This window comes from Lipomyces doorenjongii (genome assembly GCF_038497915.1).
Source record: "Lipomyces doorenjongii strain NRRL Y-27504 unplaced genomic scaffold V1508scaffold_5, whole genome shotgun sequence".
Classification (NCBI taxonomy): Eukaryota; Fungi; Ascomycota; class Lipomycetes; order Lipomycetales; family Lipomycetaceae; genus Lipomyces; species Lipomyces doorenjongii.
Window position 1 is genome coordinate 186,173 of NW_027118072.1, and position 19,382 is coordinate 205,554.

General features: G+C 47.6%; 8 protein-coding genes across 8 annotated transcripts; 4 read left to right on the forward strand and 4 right to left on the reverse strand.

The window, feature by feature from the left end:
• The first annotated feature begins 312 nt into the window (after positions 1 to 312).
• V1508DRAFT_410348 (uncharacterized protein) lies at positions 313 to 2,535 on the forward strand. Its single transcript, XM_066939307.1, has 3 exons — positions 313 to 422; positions 632 to 724; positions 1,318 to 2,535. The coding sequence occupies exons 1-3, from the start codon at positions 390 to 392 to the stop codon at positions 2,296 to 2,298; spliced, it is 1,107 nt and encodes a 368-aa protein (XP_066798200.1). The 5' UTR covers positions 313 to 389; the 3' UTR covers positions 2,299 to 2,535.
• Positions 2,536 to 2,678: 143 nt separating this feature from the next.
• V1508DRAFT_410354 (ubiquitin-conjugating enzyme/RWD-like protein) lies at positions 2,679 to 4,162 on the forward strand. The gene is made up of 7 exons (XM_066939308.1): positions 2,679 to 2,806; positions 2,916 to 3,030; positions 3,181 to 3,347; positions 3,422 to 3,439; positions 3,490 to 3,569; positions 3,647 to 3,714; positions 3,773 to 4,162. The coding sequence occupies exons 1-7, from the start codon at positions 2,804 to 2,806 to the stop codon at positions 3,883 to 3,885; spliced, it is 564 nt and encodes a 187-aa protein (XP_066798201.1). The 5' UTR covers positions 2,679 to 2,803; the 3' UTR covers positions 3,886 to 4,162.
• On the reverse strand, positions 4,052 to 5,754 carry V1508DRAFT_410358 (6-phosphogluconate dehydrogenase). The gene is made up of 3 exons (XM_066939309.1): positions 5,381 to 5,754; positions 5,240 to 5,320; positions 4,052 to 5,187 (listed from the first exon to the last, which is right to left on the reverse strand). Exons 1-3 carry the CDS (start codon positions 5,583 to 5,585, stop codon positions 4,265 to 4,267), a joined length of 1,209 nt encoding a protein of 402 aa, XP_066798202.1. The 5' UTR covers positions 5,586 to 5,754; the 3' UTR covers positions 4,052 to 4,264.
• A 107-nt stretch (positions 5,755 to 5,861) lies between these two features.
• Positions 5,862 to 7,348, reverse strand: V1508DRAFT_410362 (NUDIX hydrolase domain-like protein). The gene is made up of 8 exons (XM_066939310.1): positions 6,988 to 7,348; positions 6,901 to 6,927; positions 6,816 to 6,852; positions 6,705 to 6,761; positions 6,566 to 6,648; positions 6,364 to 6,499; positions 6,173 to 6,286; positions 5,862 to 6,101 (listed from the first exon to the last, which is right to left on the reverse strand). The coding sequence occupies exons 1-8, from the start codon at positions 7,027 to 7,029 to the stop codon at positions 5,983 to 5,985; spliced, it is 615 nt and encodes a 204-aa protein (XP_066798203.1). The 5' UTR covers positions 7,030 to 7,348; the 3' UTR covers positions 5,862 to 5,982.
• Positions 7,349 to 9,425: 2,077 nt separating this feature from the next.
• On the forward strand, positions 9,426 to 10,762 carry V1508DRAFT_410366 (transcriptional regulator TACO1-like protein). Its single transcript, XM_066939311.1, has 3 exons — positions 9,426 to 9,498; positions 9,629 to 9,919; positions 9,990 to 10,762. Exons 2-3 carry the CDS (start codon positions 9,667 to 9,669, stop codon positions 10,670 to 10,672), a joined length of 936 nt encoding a protein of 311 aa, XP_066798204.1. The 5' UTR covers positions 9,426 to 9,498; positions 9,629 to 9,666; the 3' UTR covers positions 10,673 to 10,762.
• Positions 10,743 to 13,847, reverse strand: V1508DRAFT_219256 (STE like transcription factor-domain-containing protein). Its single transcript, XM_066936260.1, has 3 exons — positions 13,313 to 13,847; positions 13,165 to 13,264; positions 10,743 to 13,108 (listed from the first exon to the last, which is right to left on the reverse strand). The coding sequence occupies exons 1-3, from the start codon at positions 13,476 to 13,478 to the stop codon at positions 10,813 to 10,815; spliced, it is 2,562 nt and encodes an 853-aa protein (XP_066798205.1). The 5' UTR covers positions 13,479 to 13,847; the 3' UTR covers positions 10,743 to 10,812.
• Positions 13,848 to 16,219: 2,372 nt separating this feature from the next.
• Positions 16,220 to 17,494, forward strand: V1508DRAFT_219537 (uncharacterized protein). The gene is made up of 4 exons (XM_066936261.1): positions 16,220 to 16,358; positions 16,478 to 16,608; positions 16,673 to 16,744; positions 16,890 to 17,494. Exons 1-4 carry the CDS (start codon positions 16,341 to 16,343, stop codon positions 17,206 to 17,208), a joined length of 540 nt encoding a protein of 179 aa, XP_066798206.1. The 5' UTR covers positions 16,220 to 16,340; the 3' UTR covers positions 17,209 to 17,494.
• V1508DRAFT_219576 (tRNA A64-2'-O-ribosylphosphate transferase) lies at positions 17,108 to 19,373 on the reverse strand. Its single transcript, XM_066936262.1, has 5 exons — positions 18,978 to 19,373; positions 18,741 to 18,891; positions 18,487 to 18,682; positions 18,212 to 18,439; positions 17,108 to 18,152 (listed from the first exon to the last, which is right to left on the reverse strand). Exons 1-5 carry the CDS (start codon positions 19,141 to 19,143, stop codon positions 17,478 to 17,480), a joined length of 1,416 nt encoding a protein of 471 aa, XP_066798207.1. The 5' UTR covers positions 19,144 to 19,373; the 3' UTR covers positions 17,108 to 17,477.
• Positions 19,374 to 19,382: the final 9 nt, after the last annotated feature.

Sequence of the window (19,382 nt, forward strand, 5' to 3'; positions counted from 1 at the left end):
CAGTGAAAAGACTCAGTCTGACTCTGTATCAATACCGCCGCAGGGGGGCGAAAGTTTCTTACCTCGCCCTGTTCTGTAGATTTAAAGCAGCGAATTGACAGCATGCCCGTGATGATGTTCGCGACGTCGGGTCCGCCACAGAACGCCACTAGTATGAATTAGCATCGAGGCTAGCCCAAATAATGTCTAGCGCCACTCACTTAGCAGGTCTCATTTCGCTCCATGACTCCCTTATTCCGGGTCAGATTTCGACAATTCCGACCCAGCTACGAGTACTGCCTACTTTTTCGCTCGCCGGTGCCTCCTCCTCCTACTTAATCTCATTCTCGCCCGTCGACGGTTTTCTCATCTCCGCAGACTATTTTCGCAACCTATCCACATCCTTCACAATGTCAAGCAGTGTCATCTCCAATGGCGCCAACGTGAGTATTTCATCTATTTTTATGTTGTGATGTTCTTGTCCTCTGCTGTTGCCATTGGCTATTAAATCAAGCCAGACCGCAATGGCCGTTAACGGCTTGCTCATCCTAACTTTTGATGCTTCCTGCCCGGGGATCTTCTTCCATTGCATCGCCAGGCTATCAATAGAGGATTTTCCAAGAGAATAACTGGCTGACTTTGTTATTTATAGCTCGCCAAGTACATGGACTTGCCTCAGAACGGCAAGGTCATTGCTGAGTACATCTGGATCGACGGTAGCAACGGCATCCGATCCAAGGGCAAGGTATGTCCGTCTTTAATTTGATAGATGTTTAGTTGTCCAGTGCAATTCCGATGAGTTTTCGCTTCAGCTTTAGTCGAGGCGGTTGCATTCGGGCTCCCTTGCGGTATCTGTTATCAATCATAGATTCCGCATTTAGTCACCATGTCAGCATTTTCAACATTTTTACTTGAGCAGTTTAAGATATTAACATTGACTGTCTGGCTCTTCATTTTTTCTGCTATTCCGCGTTATTCTACAGCGTTGGACAACTTCCTGCGATGATATATGTGGCGTGGGGGGGGGGGGGGGCATTGCGACAATTTTCACGGCCTGGCTCCGATTGTGACTGGCGTGATTCATTTCATGGCTGGCTTGTGATTGTCTGCACCCTTACCCCGCTTCGGTTTTTGGCTCAGTCTTGATTGGTTGATACATTGTGGCGGTGCCTTGGCCTGGGCTGTGGTTCAGTTATCTGCCTGTCGTTTCCCAATGTCACGTGCTTCGTCTTACCAAGGCATCGGCCTAGGACAGATGACGGCCGACTCTGATGCTCATCGGTTCTGCAACTAGACTAACTAATTTGTGGGGTGCTTGCTAATCAATTGTCTTGATAGACTCTCGATAAGAAGCCCACTTCCGTCGACGACCTCCCAGAGTGGAATTTCGACGGTTCGTCGACCGAGCAGGCTCCTGGCCACGACTCTGATGTCTACCTCCGTCCCGTTGCCATGTACGCCGACCCATTCCGTCGGGGGGACAATGTGATTGTCCTGGCTGAGTGCTGGAACAACGATGGTACACCCAACAAGAAGAATCACCGTTATGCCGCCAGCAAGCTCTTCGAGGCACATGGTGATGCTGAGATATGGTTCGGTATCGAACAGGAGTACACGCTATTCGACGAGTATGGAAACGTCTACGGCTGGCCCAAGGGAGGTTTCCCCGGTCCTCAGGGTCCGTACTACTGTGGTGTCGGCACTGGCAAGGTGTATGCTCGTGATGTTGTTGAGGCTCACTACCGATCCTGCTTGTACGCCGGCCTCAATATCTCCGGTATCAATGCTGAGGTCATGCCCTCCCAGTGGGAGTTCCAGGTCGGTCCGAACCTCGGTATCTCCATGGGTGACCAGCTCTGGGTTGCGCGATACCTCCTCGAGCGCGTTGCTGAGGACTTCGGTGTCAAGGTTTCTTTCCACCCCAAGCCACTCCAGGGTGACTGGAACGGTGCCGGTTGCCACACCAACGTTTCCACCAAGAATATGCGTCTTGAGGGTGGCATGAAGTACATCGAGGAGGCTATTGAGAAGCTCTCCTTGCGCCACAAGGAGCACATCTCCGTCTATGGCGAAGATAATGAGAAGCGTCTGACCGGCCGCCACGAGACTGCATCCATCGCCCAGTTCTCATCTGGCGTCGCCAACCGTGGCGCCTCCATCCGTATTCCCCGATCTGTCAACAAGGATGGCTACGGTTACTTCGAGGACCGTCGTCCCGCTTCCAACATCGACCCTTACCTTGTCACCGGTATCATGGTTGAGACTGTCTGTGGCAGCATCCCTGGTGTGGACATGGTTGCTGAAGCCTTGCGCGAATAAATTTCTTCATTTCTTGTGTGATATTAGGTGAATGCGTCGGTTAAGATTTGGTAATGTCACTTTTGACGTGTTTTCTATAATACATAATGTTGCGCTTGTCTTTATTTTGTGCCTAGATTGTGAGTGCTTCGTTGCTGTTCAGCTACATTGCGTTGAGACGCTTAGTGCCTACTTTTGAGGGGAATTTTTAAGTGTGCGTGTGTATAATAATAAACGAACTCAGCCTTTATTGTCAAACCTTTATTATTAAGATAAGTAAAAGTGGAGTGAGTATGATGTGATTCAATCGATGTGTGGAGAATTGGCTTGTATTGAGCCGCCCGGTGGCACGCGTGCCAAAGCTGTCGTTGGCGTCGGGAGTTCGCCTGTCAATTCGTAGTCCATCATCAACTTCTACAACCAAACCTCTACTTGCTCTCATATAGTCAGTGGCAGTTTATCGCAGGGGTCGGACCAGGAAGATTGTCAAATTGCTTATAGATTTATCAGTTTGAGGATATCCAAAATGGTATGTACAGAAACAGGTCCACGCGTGGTCATCATGTCCACGACCCTTATCTGCCGTCCGTTTGCCTAATACGGGCTATGAATGGGATGTTAATATTGCGGATATCTAGTTGAAAATATGGAGTATGAAACAGCAGCAACAGCAACAGCAGAAAGAAGCAGCGGCCAGCGGCGATGGAAGCGTGAAGAAGAAAGTCACTGCCGCACAGATTCGTGTTCAGAAAGGTGCGTATCCGTTGGTATCCGCCCTCATTTAATATTCGTAAGATATAACGTGAGAGGGGGCGTGGTGAAGAATATACACAAATAGAAGGCTGACATGCATATTCCTACTACTCTCGTTGTGAGAGTAGGCAAGGCGAATTGTTGCTGTAGATTTAACTGAATTATCGCTACCCTCTACAATGAAGACACATTTTCCGAACCCAGACGACTTGTTGCATTTTAATGTCGCTATTGAGCCTGACGAGGGCATGTATCAGGGAGGGAAATTCAATTTCTCATTCACGATTAATAACAGTTTTCCGCATGAGCCGCCCAAGGTGCGTTCGGCTTGTTAGTCGTGTGGTTTGATGATTAGATGAAGTGGATTGACTTGCTAACGATTATGATATAGGTCAAGTGCACGCAGAAAGTACGTGACGGATTGTTTCGTGCCGATAGATACTGACACCTGTCGTGCAGATTTATCACCCGAATATCGACCTTGAGGGAAACGTTTGTCTCAACATTCTTCGAGAAGATTGGAAGCCGGTTTTGAACTTGTATGTGATCTATGATGCTATGTGCATGTTGCGTGTGAGTATGGTGCGCGAGGCAATTAACGCTTTAATATATGTAGGAACGCGGTCTTGGTTGGTTTGCAGTATTTGTTCTTGGAACCAAACGCAGCTGATCCACTCAACAAAGGTACGTGCCTGTTCCACTTTGTCTTCATTCTTAGCATTTTCTAATTCTCGTGAAATAGAAGCCGCTAGCGATCTCCAGCACAATCGCGAGAATTTCCGGCGAAACGTGCGAAACTCGATGAACGGAGGGTACGTAGGACACGAGAAATTTGAACGGGTTGTGAATGCTTGAGTCTGTCACCTGTTCGGGGAGTAGATGGCGGCTAGTCATATGTAATGGATCTTTAGTATATAATGTTGTAACCGGCGTTTATGACAATTTATTTTATTTAATGCAGTATGTTCGATATGAGGTGGTGCGTGTTTGATTCTCATGGGTGCGTTGTTTTATGTATGTATATGTATCTGCATTAAGATTCGGACTTAGTTTTTGCACACTTTCAATCGGAGACACACATATATTTTGTCTGACCAAATGTAATCTAAAATACGGTACATTATAAGAGAACACCAATCCTAAAAGCCGCTCTTTATCATGTTCTTCATATCTGGAAGCAAAAATAGGGGAACTTTTACAGCGTTACCACTACAGATAGGCCCGGTTAAGCAATTTACTGGTTCTCGGGTCTGAGCTTTCGGACCTCCTTTCCGGCCTTCCAGATCTCGAGATCTCTAATCTGTTGCAACTCCTCCTCGAACTTGGCACGGTAATCAGACTGGGAGTTGAAGTCGAGTGATCGCTGGGTCTCGGTACCGTTCTTGACCGAATCATAAAGGTCGTTGAACAAAGGCTTCAACACGGCCTTGAACTTGGGGCTCCAGTCGAGCGCACCGCGGCGGGCGGTGGTGGAGCAGGCGTCGTACATGTAGTCCATGCCATACTTACCGATCAAGGGGTACAAAGACTGGGTAGCCTCCTCAACGGTCTCGTTGAAAGCTTCGGAAGCGGAATGGCCGCGCTCGCGGAGAACTTCGTACTGTGCGAGGAACATGCCATGGATACCGCCCATCAAGCAACCACGCTCACCATAGAGATCGGAGTAAACTTCCTTCTCGAAGGTGGTCTCGTACAGGTATCCCGAGCCGATGGCGACACCAATGGCAGTAGCCTTCTCCTGGGCTTTGCCGGTCACGTCCTGCCAGACGGCGAAGGACGAGTTAATACCACGGCCTTCCTTGAAGAGCGAGCGAACAGTGCGTCCGGATCCTTTTGGTGCGACAAGAATGACGTCGACGTCCTCCGGAACGTCGACCTTTGTCCTTTCCTTGAAAACGACGGAGAAGCCGTGGGAGAAGTAGAGTGTCTTACCCTTCGTGATCAATGGCTTGATGCGGGGCCACGTCTCTGACTGCGCAGCATCAGAGAGAAGATTCATGATGATGTCGCCCTTGTTGATGGCCTCGTCGACGTCAAATAGCGTCTCGCCGGGAACCCAGCCGTCTTCCTGGGCCGCCTTCCATGACGCACCGTCTTTTCGGACACCGATGATCACGTTGAGACCGTTGTCACGGAGGTTAAGTCCCTGGCCGTAGCCTGATGTCATTAGCATCGGAAGGTATGCAGAAGATTTAGAGAAAAGACGTACCCTGGGAACCGTAGCCGATAAGAGCAAATGTCTGGTCCTTAAAGTAGCTCAAAAGCTTCTCAGCGGGCCACTCGCTGCGCTCTAAACTGGTCAGTCAGATATATGTCATCACCATGCTAGACAACCAGCCAACACTCATACCGTGAACTTTCTCAACGGTACCCTTGCCATCGAAATCAATGAGCTTGTATCCACGAGTCTGCTGTGCAACAGCGGCACGAGAGGAAGAAGTAAATGTAGGTCTGGCCATGCGGGCAGCGACCGTGAGCGACCGCCGCTGAACGGCAGGCGCGACGGTCGACTTTGCGACGGATCGGAGCGAGCGAGCAAATGTTCGGGACGCCATTTTTCAAGAAGTCAGATAGAAATTGATGCGAAAATTACAGAAAGCGGAGAGGGTCGAGAGATGCTGGATGGATATCTGTTTGACTCCACGATGGCGCGAAGCTTTTCGGGGTTCGAAGAAAAAAATCTTCGAGGCGCGCTTAGGGCGGGCTCCTCAAGTTACTTTCCCTGACTCACAAAGTAAAAGGAGCCGATGTCGGCCATTTAAAGTTTGAGGCCCCGCCCGACTTTCGACCGAAAGTTGGTTTGATGGGTGAGGATGAGAGAGCATTAGAAATTTTATATCGCAATGTCTTGATATTTTAGTATTTTGCTGCATAGCTAGAACTAGCTCGCTAATCCCTGCGGGAATACATAGGCAAATATATATTCTCTATTCAATATGCTTTAACAGTTTCTCACAAGGAATACTTTCTCGCCACAATAATACCGGCAGCAATATTCTGTACGCGTGCGTCAAGAATATATCCTTCATTGGCAAACTCGTCCATTTTCTCGGGGAACGCCTTTAATGGGACTATATCCTCTCAGTCAGCATATCGCTTGTTTCCGCTAAAACTAGAGGAGAATTATGAGGATAACACATACCTGTGAAATTCTCGATGAACTCGCCGTCTTCTAATTGCTGGTTGGGGTTGATATTCCGGGGATCAGTTAAGTCAATAGAGACCTGGACTAATTTCAAGTTCGTGTTGCAAAAACCTGGTTGCGCATCAGTTAGCGCAACTCATTCTCAGTCTACGTCACAATATATATATGTAATAGAACAGCATGCGCACCTGGGTCGCAGAACATAATCGGGCTGCTGTGAAAAGCCTTGCCAACGTATCCAGTTTCCTCGAGCAATTCCCGCTCGGCGCACTCCTCTGGAGTCTCGTCTTTGTCTAGTAATCCTGCGGGAAACTCAATGACAACCTATTGCATCGGTATCAATTTCTCTTTCAAACTCAAGATCAATTGCGACACAGGGAAGGGACATACACCATTGACTGGTGGTCGAAATTGCCGCTGGAGTAGAATTTCGGGACCGCTAGGCTTCTCCAAGATTGCGAGGATGCCGACACCTGATAGACGTTAACACCCTAGTCGTGTAGTTGTATTGCCGAAAGATAACGCATACCGTCGACATCGCTGCCTTCGACTCTTGTTTGTCGCGACGCGAATTCCCAATCCCGAGCTACACCGTCGTTAATATATACAAATAATCTAATACATGGCATACATGACTCACACTTTCCATTGGGGTCTTTGTAAAAGACCTTCTGAATCTGTGAAGTATTAGCATCCATGATGATGTAAGGAACGCTGTGTCATGCCTTGACCCATTTTGCATCCTCGGATTTCTGGTGATTTGGTCAGTTACCGATATCTCGTTCAAGTGTGACACACGTATATCTACGTACCAAATCCTTGACTTCCTCGACTTCAGCCTTTGCCAAGTCCATTGTGCTACTGCGGTTGTTGATGAATGATCGATGTTGATATTCGGACTCAAATACGCCGTAGATTCGTATCAAATCTCTAATGACGAGCAAATGAAAATTCGCTCCGATAAAATCTTCGGAACTATACGATTTAGATTATATTGGTTGAGGATCAATTGCGCATGTGACGCCAAACAGTTCGGATAATGGCCCAGTGAAAGAACTACCAATGGCTGCAGCAAAACCGTAGGCTGCACTGCTCGAGAGTGCACCGAGATATTGTACGTTCTGACCCAAAAATAAGAAAGAATAGATTAATAGTACGGTGGCGCTTACTTTGGTACGGACAACGGAATAAGCGGGGGGGCGTTGGGAGCCCCTGAGGATAATAGATGCCAGGGACAGCTTGATTATTCGGTACACTGATATACCGGCTACAAAGTGGCACAAAATGCGAGGTTCCAGTGTCCATAGAAGTGATACACCGTAATTGGCTTCAAAACGATTGTGTGATCAATAAGAGTTATCATATTACAGTAGTATTAGGATAACTAATTAAACACACTGTGTGTCATCATAGTCAATCTGCTGGTAGCAGTAAAGCCTATTGATCCGAACACACTCAAATTGAAGTAAAGACTCGAGTAGGCGTGGTCGTAGCCCGCGAAATTAATGGACGTGGTAGATAGCACTTACACGTCAGCGTGACACAACGATATGGGAAGCATTGCGAAACGGCCTGGCAGGGTCCGTCCACAAATAAATACTAGTGCTTTCCGCTCGTCTCGCACTTCTTCCCGTCTATACTCAAACCTCTTGTTTAACACATTCACACATCATCCGGTCCATGTTGTATCAGCGATCCCTCGCGTCAGGTATATCTACACTAAAGTTGCTTCATGATCTCACGCTCCACAAGCTCGTGTCCCTTCGCAATAGTTTGAACCCTGCCCAGCGCGCTCCACCCAAGCTCTGCTGAAGTGGTTCATATTTGTTGCCGGCTATCATATAGGGTGAGTATGTCATAGTTAGTGTTGTTATTGATAGAGTTCTGATATGCGATAGCATAGTTCCGCCTCTGTTGCACAAAATCCATGACTGCGGATACGGCTGTCTTATTCGCGCTGCAGATGGCTATCATTGGTATATCCTTGGGCTGGAGGTGGGCATTTGTTGTTGCCCATACGACTCAATTCCATGTCGAGTTCCTTTTGCTGGATACCATTCAGATATCCACCCGTGCTGTTGCTGTTAGTCTGCCTTGTTGCGTCCTATAGGAATTTCGTTCTGTCTGTCCGTCCTGTACCCAATTGGGATATCTCTGATTTTGCACTGTCTAGTTGCCTCAGTCTAAAGTGTGTCGTAAGTTGCGCAATTTGTGCCCTTGCCGTTAATATAACATGTTTCGCGCTTTCAATTGAATACCATTCATATACCCATCTGTTCTGTTTCATTTTACTTACTTTACATTGCTCTGCTTTTTATATGCGCTTTATATCGTCTTCACATTCTGTAGTCTCCAACATCTGGACTCAGTGTTTGACCCAAATTTGTCCGTTTCTCTTCATATTTATCTTCTCGCTACCCAAATTTTCTGGCTAGACTGTACCGCATCAATACCGGCCAGTGCTGTAGCCTTGAAATATCATGGTTTGCTTCCTATTGAACGCCTGGAAGAATTATACACAATAACTTCTCCACTGACACCGCGGGTCCTACGAGGATGGATTTTGTGCATTTTCCAATACCATGTTGCTTATCTGCTAGATAGTCGGGAGCATGCGCCGGTACATACTTATACTGCCGAATTTTCTCACCGATGTCTCGTACTAATTTTGACTATAGAAGGAGGCGGAACTATTTACGTTCAGAGCTCGTGATTTGACTGCCGGATACGACTTGGGTTACTCGCATCTGACGTGGTCTCGCGCTCGCTATGGAATATCACTAGGCATTCCAGCGGAAAGGTTTACACACGATTCATGTTGCCGTGCAATACTAATTGCATCTCCGTGGGTAAGTTAAAGCCATTTGGATGCATGCCGAGCGTTTGGTGCCATTTGGCTATCTGATAATATTCTGATATCAAAACCTGTGGCAGGGTGAATTCTTGTCCAATAACCTCTCGATGAGATAATATGACCGAGCTACCGGATAAGCCTTTTCCAGTCATGTAGCGCACGCATAATATTTCTGCAGCTTTAGTACGACAAGGATATCACCTCTGGATTAAACCGCAAACTATGTATTGCTCGCCTGCTGAATATGTACGATTGATATAGCGTGTGGGGGGGACCCACACGACAGGGTCGTTAAGTCAGGTTAAATTAGAGTTTAATCTAGACGGGCTTAACTCTTCGAGCCGGGTAATTCGTAACCTAAAGCATGTCGCGAAGATTGCAGTTTCTCTTCATCAACACCAATTACTGCAAGCTAAGAATAATCCTACCACTCAATTGGTTGTACTTCAAGATCATAGTTTCAAATTTGGTAGGTTTAACTTGTTATTCAATTGTAATTGCACCAAGAGTGAGTGCAATTGGCCCGAGGTCGAGGTAGATCATAACTGCCATCTAGTTTTGTGTACGAACTGGGACGCTAACCCACTCTTTTGCGTTAGATATCATATTTAGCTAAATGATAATGATATAGTATCCAATGTCACGGTCAATATTCCGTCCCTTCCGTCTACAAGGTTGCGACACCGGACCCTCTCATATACCACGATGTAGTCGCCTATTAGAACACTACCAACTCAGCTCCTCGCCTCGCCGGTTATTCTCGAATTCCCTCCGTACGGAAAGTGGACATAACAAGTGGTCTACAATTAAGCACACCAAATTTGCGAACGACGCAGTGAAAAACATGATGGCGATGAAGCATTCGCGCGCAATCGTGGCCGCTGCCAAAAGTGTGTTTTTTTCTTCTTAACATCATATCCTGGGGCAGTGCTATTAAGTTAGATATGCTAACACGGACAGTCGGCGGCACAGATCCAGACAGCAACGCGCGTCTCTACAACGCACTCGAAGCCGCCAAGCGGGCCTCTGTCACCAAAAAGACGATCGAGTCAGCGTTACGACGGGCTGCGGGTCTCGGGAGCGGCGACGGCAAGGTGGTCCTCGAAAACGTGACGTACGAAGCGATTGGGCCAGGCGCGTCCGCGATCGTTATCGAAGCGCTGACGGATAATAAGGCGCGCACGGTGACGTCTGTAAGGACGTGTCTGACGAAACAGGCGTGTCAATTGGGACCTGCCCTCTTCTTTTTCGATAGGAAAGGGGTCATTAGGATTATCAAGCGCACAGTACCGGAAGGAAGTGAGGGGACGCCGAGCGTGATTGATTTTGATGAGATTTTTGAGCATGCTATTGAGGCTGGTGCTGAGGATATTGAGAAGTTGGAACCGGATGAGGAGGCCGAGGGTATAGAGGCTGAGTTACCGGTTTATCAGATACTAGTTGATCCCGTTGATACGGCGAAGTTTGCACAGGAAATGAAGGATTCGCATGGGTACGATATTAAGGACATGGGAATAGAGTATGTGCCCAAGAACGAGTCTACGGTTCAGTTGACAGACTCTCAGGGTGAAACGATGAGAAAAGTTGTGGAATCCCTAAATGAGATTGGGGATGTTCAGGATGTCTACACCAACGCCAAGTAGAATTTGATTAGTACGATCCTGTCATACAATAATCTATTTTGCCGCATAGATTGATAGAATACAGCCAAATATACGCGAGTAATTACAAAATAAATAAGCCTAAAACTCCAAATATTTACCCAAGTGTGCATTTACAGCGTCTAATACTCTAACTCATTCGCCTCTATACCTCTATAACCGGCCTGTTGTTTCTGATACAGACTGCTTGAGCTGTCATTGTAATGATGGTACCGTATATACTCCGACTCGTCGTGATCTTCGTCGTCAATCTCCTGCTCCTCATCATCTTCGACATCAATGATCGATGGACTCTGTGACCCGACATCCGAATAGTACGCCTGCTGAGAGAACTGTACTTGTGGTTTCGATTGCTGCTGGTATCTCGTGGCAGGAGTCCCCATTCGTGAAGTATGATGCTGCGAATGATGGCGACGATGATCCGGCATCCGTCTAACATGTTCAAGCTCCTCGTCATCATCATCTTCATCCTCAACGCTACGTCGCAACTGCGCGCCGTGTATCTGCTCCCGATACAGGTCCCGCCCATCATCCCGCTCAAATTCGACACTCTCCTGCCGATAATACGAGTCCTGCTGTTGTTGCTGTTGTCGCGCCTGGCGCGCCGCAGCCGCAGCAGCGACGGCAACTTGATCCTCGCTGAGCACCGTCATCTTGTCGTGTGTCCGTCTATGTTGCGCGAGATTATCCGATCGCGAGAATCCCTTTCCGCAGATTTTGCACGTATACGGCCGCTCCTTCGTATGTGTCCGCACATGCCGTTTCAAGTGTTCCAGACGCGTAAACATCCTCCCACAAGAAGTGATCGGACACGTGTGCGTTTTCCGGCCGCTGCTGCTTGCCCCGTTAACTGAACTCACAGGGTACGGATCTCGTAACTCTGGGCGAGATTTCTTGGTTTTCACTGGACCACCAGCCGTCATGCTTGGAGGCTGCATCAGATCATTGACCGGGTATCCGGGAAACTGAAGTTGCTGTGAAGGGTGCTGTTGAATGACGTACTGTTGCGATAACAAATCGTTTGAAGAATCGTAATCGAGATATTGGGAGTAATCATCAACTAGATACTCGCTTTCGTTGTCGTACTCGTCTTCAGGGTGCTGAAAATGCCTGCGATGTTGACGGTGACGCGGCGGCAAGGTCGCAGATTTGTGCAAGTGATGATGCATGGAGATCATCGTCGGCTCCGACATCGTAGACATCATTGACGGCGCTGGGCTCGTGACTCTTGTCCCGGCGACGGAAGCAGACGACACGACACGGCGCTGGGAGGGATAGGGACTGCTGTTAATGCTGGACAGAAATGGATTTGTTGCTGACCGGCGCCGCCTCTGCTTGTACACCGGTGATCCACTGAGAAGGTTAACGGGATAGAGCGGATTCGCCATATTTCGACCTCCAGGGGCTGTATTTGAACCTATATATGATGGCTGCGGGGGATACTGCATGTGGCTGGTTCTGTGAGGCGAGCGTCGGCTGTGGCTGCTAACATAGAAGTCATGCTGGCCATCAAGGTCGTTCTGTGATGAGAAATACGACGGGTCGATATAATATGGATCTTTGTACGAGAAGACAGAGTGCTGAGTATCTGGAGTCATCGGCTCAAATGGTATGCTACCCCGCGGATCGAATGCGTCATCAAGCACCGACGATTCAAATGATGGCGCTGGAGAAGACGCTTCATCGGCTATGTAATGCTTATTGACAAGAGCGCCGTGTGGGATCGGCGTGGTGGTATCAACCGAATAGACACTAGAGTAATCTGGAGCCACAAATTGTCCATCGATCGAAACACTACCCAGCTCTTGCTTAAATTCCTGCATACTATCAGGGGTATCTGCGGGCGAATTTGTTATACTCCGCGCGATTACATCGGACGGAACCGTAACAGGTGCAGACGTTGCCCCAGGAGCAGGCAGTGGCGGTGGACCCATGTCCCATGATGCAGCTGCAGGACCAGCGTTGTAAGAATCCAACATTCGCTCTGCAATTATGGCTGATGAAGCTGATTGCTGAAGAGATTTCATAAGCTGCTCAAAAAGTGTCTGATTCGGATCGAATTGGAATGAAAGAGCAGGCTCCGACACGGCCTCAGTCGTAGTCTCCTGCTTTAAACTCTCACGCTTCAAGTCGCGCTCTAGCGCATCAAGAAATAATCTGTCGTGCGGGACAGAAAACCAGTTAAAAACCTTTTGCTTCTTTTGCGTTCGGATGCAATTGTTCTTGTATAGAAGTTCGAGAAAGGGTGATTTCGGTTCTTCCAGAAGAGCGTCATCATTGCCTGGCTTGAGGTTGCGGAGATCGGAGAATATGCCTTCCTCAAATTTCTTGGGATTTTTTACCGGCCGTCCAAACGCTTGAAATCTGAATGTAAGACATCGAACAATGTCTGTTCCCGTGATGTAGAAAACACCATTCCTAACAGGCTCAGTTAGCCGGGGGGCAGTAAAAAATCAAAGCGGCAAACAACGCACCATAAGACGCATGTCACGTATTCTTGAGTAGGCAGCTGAAACCGGTTAAACATTTCCTTTGGTACCATTTGCGCCGGGGCACTGGCTAGAAAGATTTTTACTATAGCTCGTTAGCCACATTGTGCGCATTACTCGACTGGCCACTTACATCTGTCAACCTCCTTGAGCGCATTTATGGTCTCGGGGGAAAGTAGTTCTTGTGCTTCAGCAGACATCATGAAAGTTTCGGGCCGTGTATCGGGAGCAGTTGCGGTAACTGCAGCAGCAGCGGCAGCAGCAAGATTAGAGACGGTAAGTTGATTAGTAGCCAGCATTTTGAAAGACTGGATTTATATAAGATTGCGCGATCTACCTTGGAGATGCGGCTAGCAGCAGCTGTCTCAGATCCAAGGAAGAGAAAAATGAGTGCAAATGACCACGAGACTGTAATGAGATTGAGAGCACCCGGGAGAATGCAGGGCAGGCGCCGGGGGCAGCTAGGTACTGTAGCCCAGTGGGAGAACAATTCTAGAAGTCTGTCTTTCCGGGGCGTTCGGTACAAGTGACAATCAGGCGGTTCTTGAGGCGCGCGACAAGGTTCAGCGGGGTAGAAATACTGAGCTGGATTGGATGGGATGGGATGGCCTCAGAGCAGGGCACGTACCTGCGTCTGGTTTGCGGCTACCGAGATGAGGCTCTTCCTTGTCTACTCCTACATAGCCGTCAGTACGAAAATCCACGTGTTGACATAGCGCACTCTTAGACCGCATACTAGAAATAGAGAGATCGTACTCCACAGTCGTTTTCAAAGGTAGTTTAGCGAAGATCGATTGGAGTCACGTAGTGGTCGAAACGCCGTAGAATGAGGTTTGCTCTGTGTGTCATGCACAACGAAGTAGCATCTACCGCGGACTTCCGAGCGTAGTGGTCGTCAAGGGCGTCAATATACGCTAATGGGCGCAATGCTATTAGTACTAGCGTTCAAATGGAAAAGGAAAATTCCGAGAGCTTGCCTGGTCAATTGTGCATACCACGACGAAGAGCCTGAGCAGACAATCTGCTGAGAACGAACTATATGTGCCGACGTCGACTTCACTGAATAAAATGAATACGATCGTCGTTCAACCGACGCGGGACGCGCTACTGATCGTAGTAGCTGCCGGATATGGGAGGGATAAAATTAGAAGATGCGCGACTCAACTAGCGTCACAACAGAAGTCAAATGGGAGAAATAAAGCACAAGGCAAGAACAGTCGTAACGTTAAGTATGCACCGAAATCGAGAGATGTGAAGAGTAGCGGAGCGTAGTGGAGGAGGTATGGAAAGAGGCGGAAGCTTGATATTATTTTAGAGTGGAGGACGACGTGCTGCGTCGCGGACGCAGAGGCAAGCTTTAGCGTGATGGATGGAAGGTTGCGCTGCAAAATAAAAAAAAGAGTTGTTCCTGACTAGCGCTGCAGGTACGGACGGATTCCCCTGGTGGTGGAACCGAACTGACTGACGGGGATCCGCACTTCCGAACAATTGCCGACCCACAACACCAACGCCAAGTAGATCAATAATAATAACACTGATAAAATACTCGAGTAAATACTGTACAGAAAGTGTTGCTGCTCAACGCAGATCGCTTACGAACTAACCTGTCAGCTGCAACCAGAACAAAACCAAGATTGGCCGAACCAATCTAACCATATCTGGCTAGCGTGCAGAAGGCTTATGCTTTCGCTTTCCTAAAGAAGGTTTAGTGCTCTGGTAGTGGGGCTAAACCCTAGCCCCGCTGCCATGGGTTACGCGGCCAGCATTTTTACTTGCCTTGTACCCGCAGCGCCGCATACAGCTGATTGAGCTTGGCCCTCACCGACATCTTTGACCTTGCTTTATTATTATTGTTTGCTGCACTTTGGCCAGCAGCTGGAATTCAAAAATCCTGATACTGCAGTATGCTGACGTTCACCTTCAGCTGCTTGCTCGCGACGAGCCTTGTGAGTATGCCAGGGACCCCTGTGAATCCTCGCCTTAAGAAGGCACGGCAACTGTCCTGCGCATGCAGCATGATGATCGCCTGACAAGCACCTCTCACAAAAAGCAACGCCACGGAGAAACGCACTTCACTCCACGGAGTTCTGGATCCAACTTAGAATATGATTGTCAACTTCCAATCAATATCGTTACTATTCTATTGCAATACAATAACCATCAACAGGTCGCCAATTAAGCTTATCCGGGCTTTACATTCTACGCTTAAATGTTAAGCAATTCAGTATGCTATATATCCGAAGACATACAGCACTTTCGCTCCGAACTCCGATGCCTTCCACTGTCGCTTCTTCTGTGCCTATACAGCCAAGCAGTTCTATTTACTGTTGATGACAAGTATTATTGGTCACTATGTATTTATACATTACAAGGCAACCAGAATTGACAACTAGAGTATTAACCACCTCCTGCGCATATACTCCTCACGGTTGTAAATAGCAGCCCTATCCTCACAATTAGCAATATCGATATTTGCGCACCGTCTCATAATTACTGCGCGCATTCCAATGTTTAGACTGTATTAATATGCTTGGAACCAGAGAATAATGCGTCCGCTCAGTGCATGATGCTAATACAATGCCCATTCTCGCCAACTCCTATACCATCTCTGATTTGAAACCGAATCCGCCAGTCAACAATACTAGTCTCCGAAAATAAATTTTTGGATCACATTAAAATCAGCCAGTTGTGACCTGAACAAATCCATGACACTCAAAGTAATGGGACTGCGCCACAACTCTTATCGGCATGCGCACCGCCTTGTTCGAGGGCACCAGCGTATGCACTCTTCGCGGAATAACAACACCTAATCCAAAGGACTGCTTCTGCTTGTCGTCAACATAATCGTTGGTAATTAGCATGACGAATGGAATCAAAGATATGGAAGTTGTTACCGCCTATCTCGGCACCGTGGCATTATTACCGAGGAGCCAAAGTATGTCGCGAATATGGCTAGTGAGCACCGACACTAAGTTTCTACGATGCATATTAGTCACATGCTCGTTGCATTTACGACAGTAACAATCACGCGGCCACGGTCATCGCACCAGTAACCAAACTAGCCGCCAACCTCAAGCCGAGAAAATCACTGTCCTCACTTACAGTTGAATATTCTACTGTCATCAACTCAACTCATCACCACCCCTTAATCACACATCATCATGAGGCCCGTTGTATCTGTACGTATCTATATCTTCCTAGGTCGGCATGTTTGAGTGCACTGTATTAATACGATTGCGTGCCGTGAACGATGGCCATCTAGCAGACCATTGAACTGACATGATTGCATCCTTTATAGCTCGGATACGCTTGGTGCTGCACCGTCCTATCGGTCTTTGGTATCGTTATTCTCTGCGCTATTGCCGGTTTCTTCTTGTCCGGTTCTGAGGCCTTCCTCGGCAGCACCATGGATCCCCCTTCTGGCCAGCCGTGAGTGACCCCTGCGATTTTGGAACGTGGAGATGGCGATGTGTTGAACGAGCACTGAATAAAGAACTGAGCTTCTAACGGAATTAATGCATTTAGTGTTGCGGCGAACTTGTTCGGCGGTGCTATCATCTACGCGGTACGTTGAGGAATTTTTTAATTAAATGGATCTGGAAGCTAAAGAGCTTCCTATCTTCTGCGCGCGGCATAGACAAAATGCACATTTTAAGACTGGATAGTCTTCTCTTCCGCTGGGTATAGCGATACTAATGTATTCGAAATAGGTCTTCCTCGCGTTCTGCGGTTGCCAAATTGCCATGCACAGGACACACGCGTCGATCGAGCTATAAATGTCGTATACTCAACATCACTCCACAAATTCAGGCAGCCGAACTTAAAGTTCTTAATCTAAATGATAATGTTCAATCTCTCTTGTCTGTTTTGTTTGGTTACGTAGGTGTTATTAATTCGGAACCGTGCACAATCGGATGCAAGGATGCAAGATTTAGTTTACTGGCTGTCCGCAGTCCCACCAACTGTGGACAGAAAAATTATAGACAACAGCGGGTCATAATGCTGAAGGGGTTGATAGCGTTGGATTGAGTATTTTGCACGTGTATTTTTTGGGAGTATCTTTGTGTTTAGTTTTTGTTTTAATGTCATATACGGGGATTTTGGGTTTCTATATTATTTAGGCATCGCAGATTTAATTGATAGACTTCGATAAAATGATGTTTTTGTGAGCGATCAACGTTTGAATGCTGCGTGAAAGTGCGATCGTGCATTGTTATTAAAATCAGTCAAGTCCCTGTAAAATATCCGTGTGTACACCATTTGCATCTCTATCGGACTGTATTTATAGATGACTGACATCAGTTGTTATTCCACCCCATGAGCACCGAATTTACTGCGAGTAACGTCGCACGACTAGGATTCACTTTGCGTTGCATCACAATCAACGTCAGCCGTCGCCTAACCAAGTCTTTATCGATTCGATTCTTAACCGGCTCCTTGTTGTTCTCGTCAATATGACCTTCTTCGTTGTAGTAAAGCGAAAGTATTGATAGCGCCGCGCCAACCGAGAAATCGCTGCCCGTGTCACAAAGGATAAGTAAGGGATTTTCAGATGAAATTGACTCCGAACGTGCCAGACACGTACGCTCGAAGAATGCAATTATTCTGGGCAAATCTGCGCGGAATTGTTTTGATCCTTTCTTGCCATCTGGAATCGGAAGTTGAAGGATTTCCTTATTAGTAGTTTGGGTATCTGGTAGTGCAGTCGGCGCCGATGAAAGATCGATGATGGTATTGAAATCAGTGATGTCGTTGTAGTGATCAATTGCGGATTGTTTCTTCTTGCCAATATATATTCCGGTGACTGCAATAGCAGTGATATCGAGCAGTTGTCCATTGTTACCGATCCCTGGAGACTCAAAATCTGATTGACCTCCTTTCAGGTTCCCGTTCCGGATGATCTCCTCCACCTCGTAGTCAGAGGACTCGAGTAGTAATTCCTTATTAGTCCAGAATAAATTCGGCGTAATCCCCTACGTAGCGTATCAGTAGCCACCCCTCGTAGGATCAAATCAATCAAAGTCAAGCGTACGGAAGCCCATGCCTCGTGATCATCTGCAGCACCCTGAACGTAGGTATAGCCTTGCCTCCTCTCTGCACCGTCCTGCACTGTTCTTGACGCCGTGCATAGTACTATCGCGTGAAAATCGTCAAACGTCGGTGGTTCGGGCGGGAGAATCAGTGATACATCGGGGGTTACCCATATTGGGCGAAGCGGTTTATCAAGGTGCGCACAAATCTTCGCAACTATTCCGCATCTCTACTTTCCCGTTAGCTGCACTAATCATACATATCACACACCCATACCAGAAACTGTTGCGTCCATGTACCAATCTGAGCTTCGATTTGAGCATGTTCCGAGGCAGAAACCGCCGTAGGCGAGGTATATAGCTTCCCCACACCAAATACAGCATTGTTCAAAACGGCGCACCAGATCGGGACTGTCTTCGATAAAGCATCGGGCATCCGCTTTCCCCGGCGTGTGGAATCGACAATCACGATCCTATTAAGCGAATAAGTATGCCGTCAATAGAGCTAGCAGTACAAAATGATATGCTGACCCTCCGCTTCTGGCCACTAGGTCTATGATATGGAGATTTAATCTCCGTAGACTAAACCCCCATTGGCCTGTATGACCATCTGTGCTCTTAAAATATACTGACTCGGCGATACGTTCTGGCGGGATATACCACCGTCCGCATCTCTCGTTGGCTACAACAATTAATCATTAGCCTCACCAGAACCTTTCGCTCCTCTTCGCCATTTCATAACTGTTCACGGACTAGACAGCCACATACCGACTAATGGTAATCCGAAAGCCGCAGATACATCAATCACGAATTCGGAATCGTGGGCAATGGAACGTAGACGGTTATGCACACTTCTGGAGTCTTTACGCAGACTCTTTGACACTGCGCCGAACAAATTCGCGTCACTAATCGCGGGATCGGCAGCGTAGTTCATAGTTGATGCTGGCCACTATTTATATGGTACGTCTTGGATATCACCGATTCATTTCCGCTTGTCAATTCTCTGTTAATCTTCCTGGAAAATCAGGAGTGCGACCTTGTCGTCAACACCTGAATGGCCACGGTGAACAATTAGTCCCTTTGGCGAACTATAATATTCATTCTGCATAGATAGCCGAGACGGATGTTGGTTGGGAGTTTAGCGATCTCCGCTTGAAACTTTGTCGGATTCGG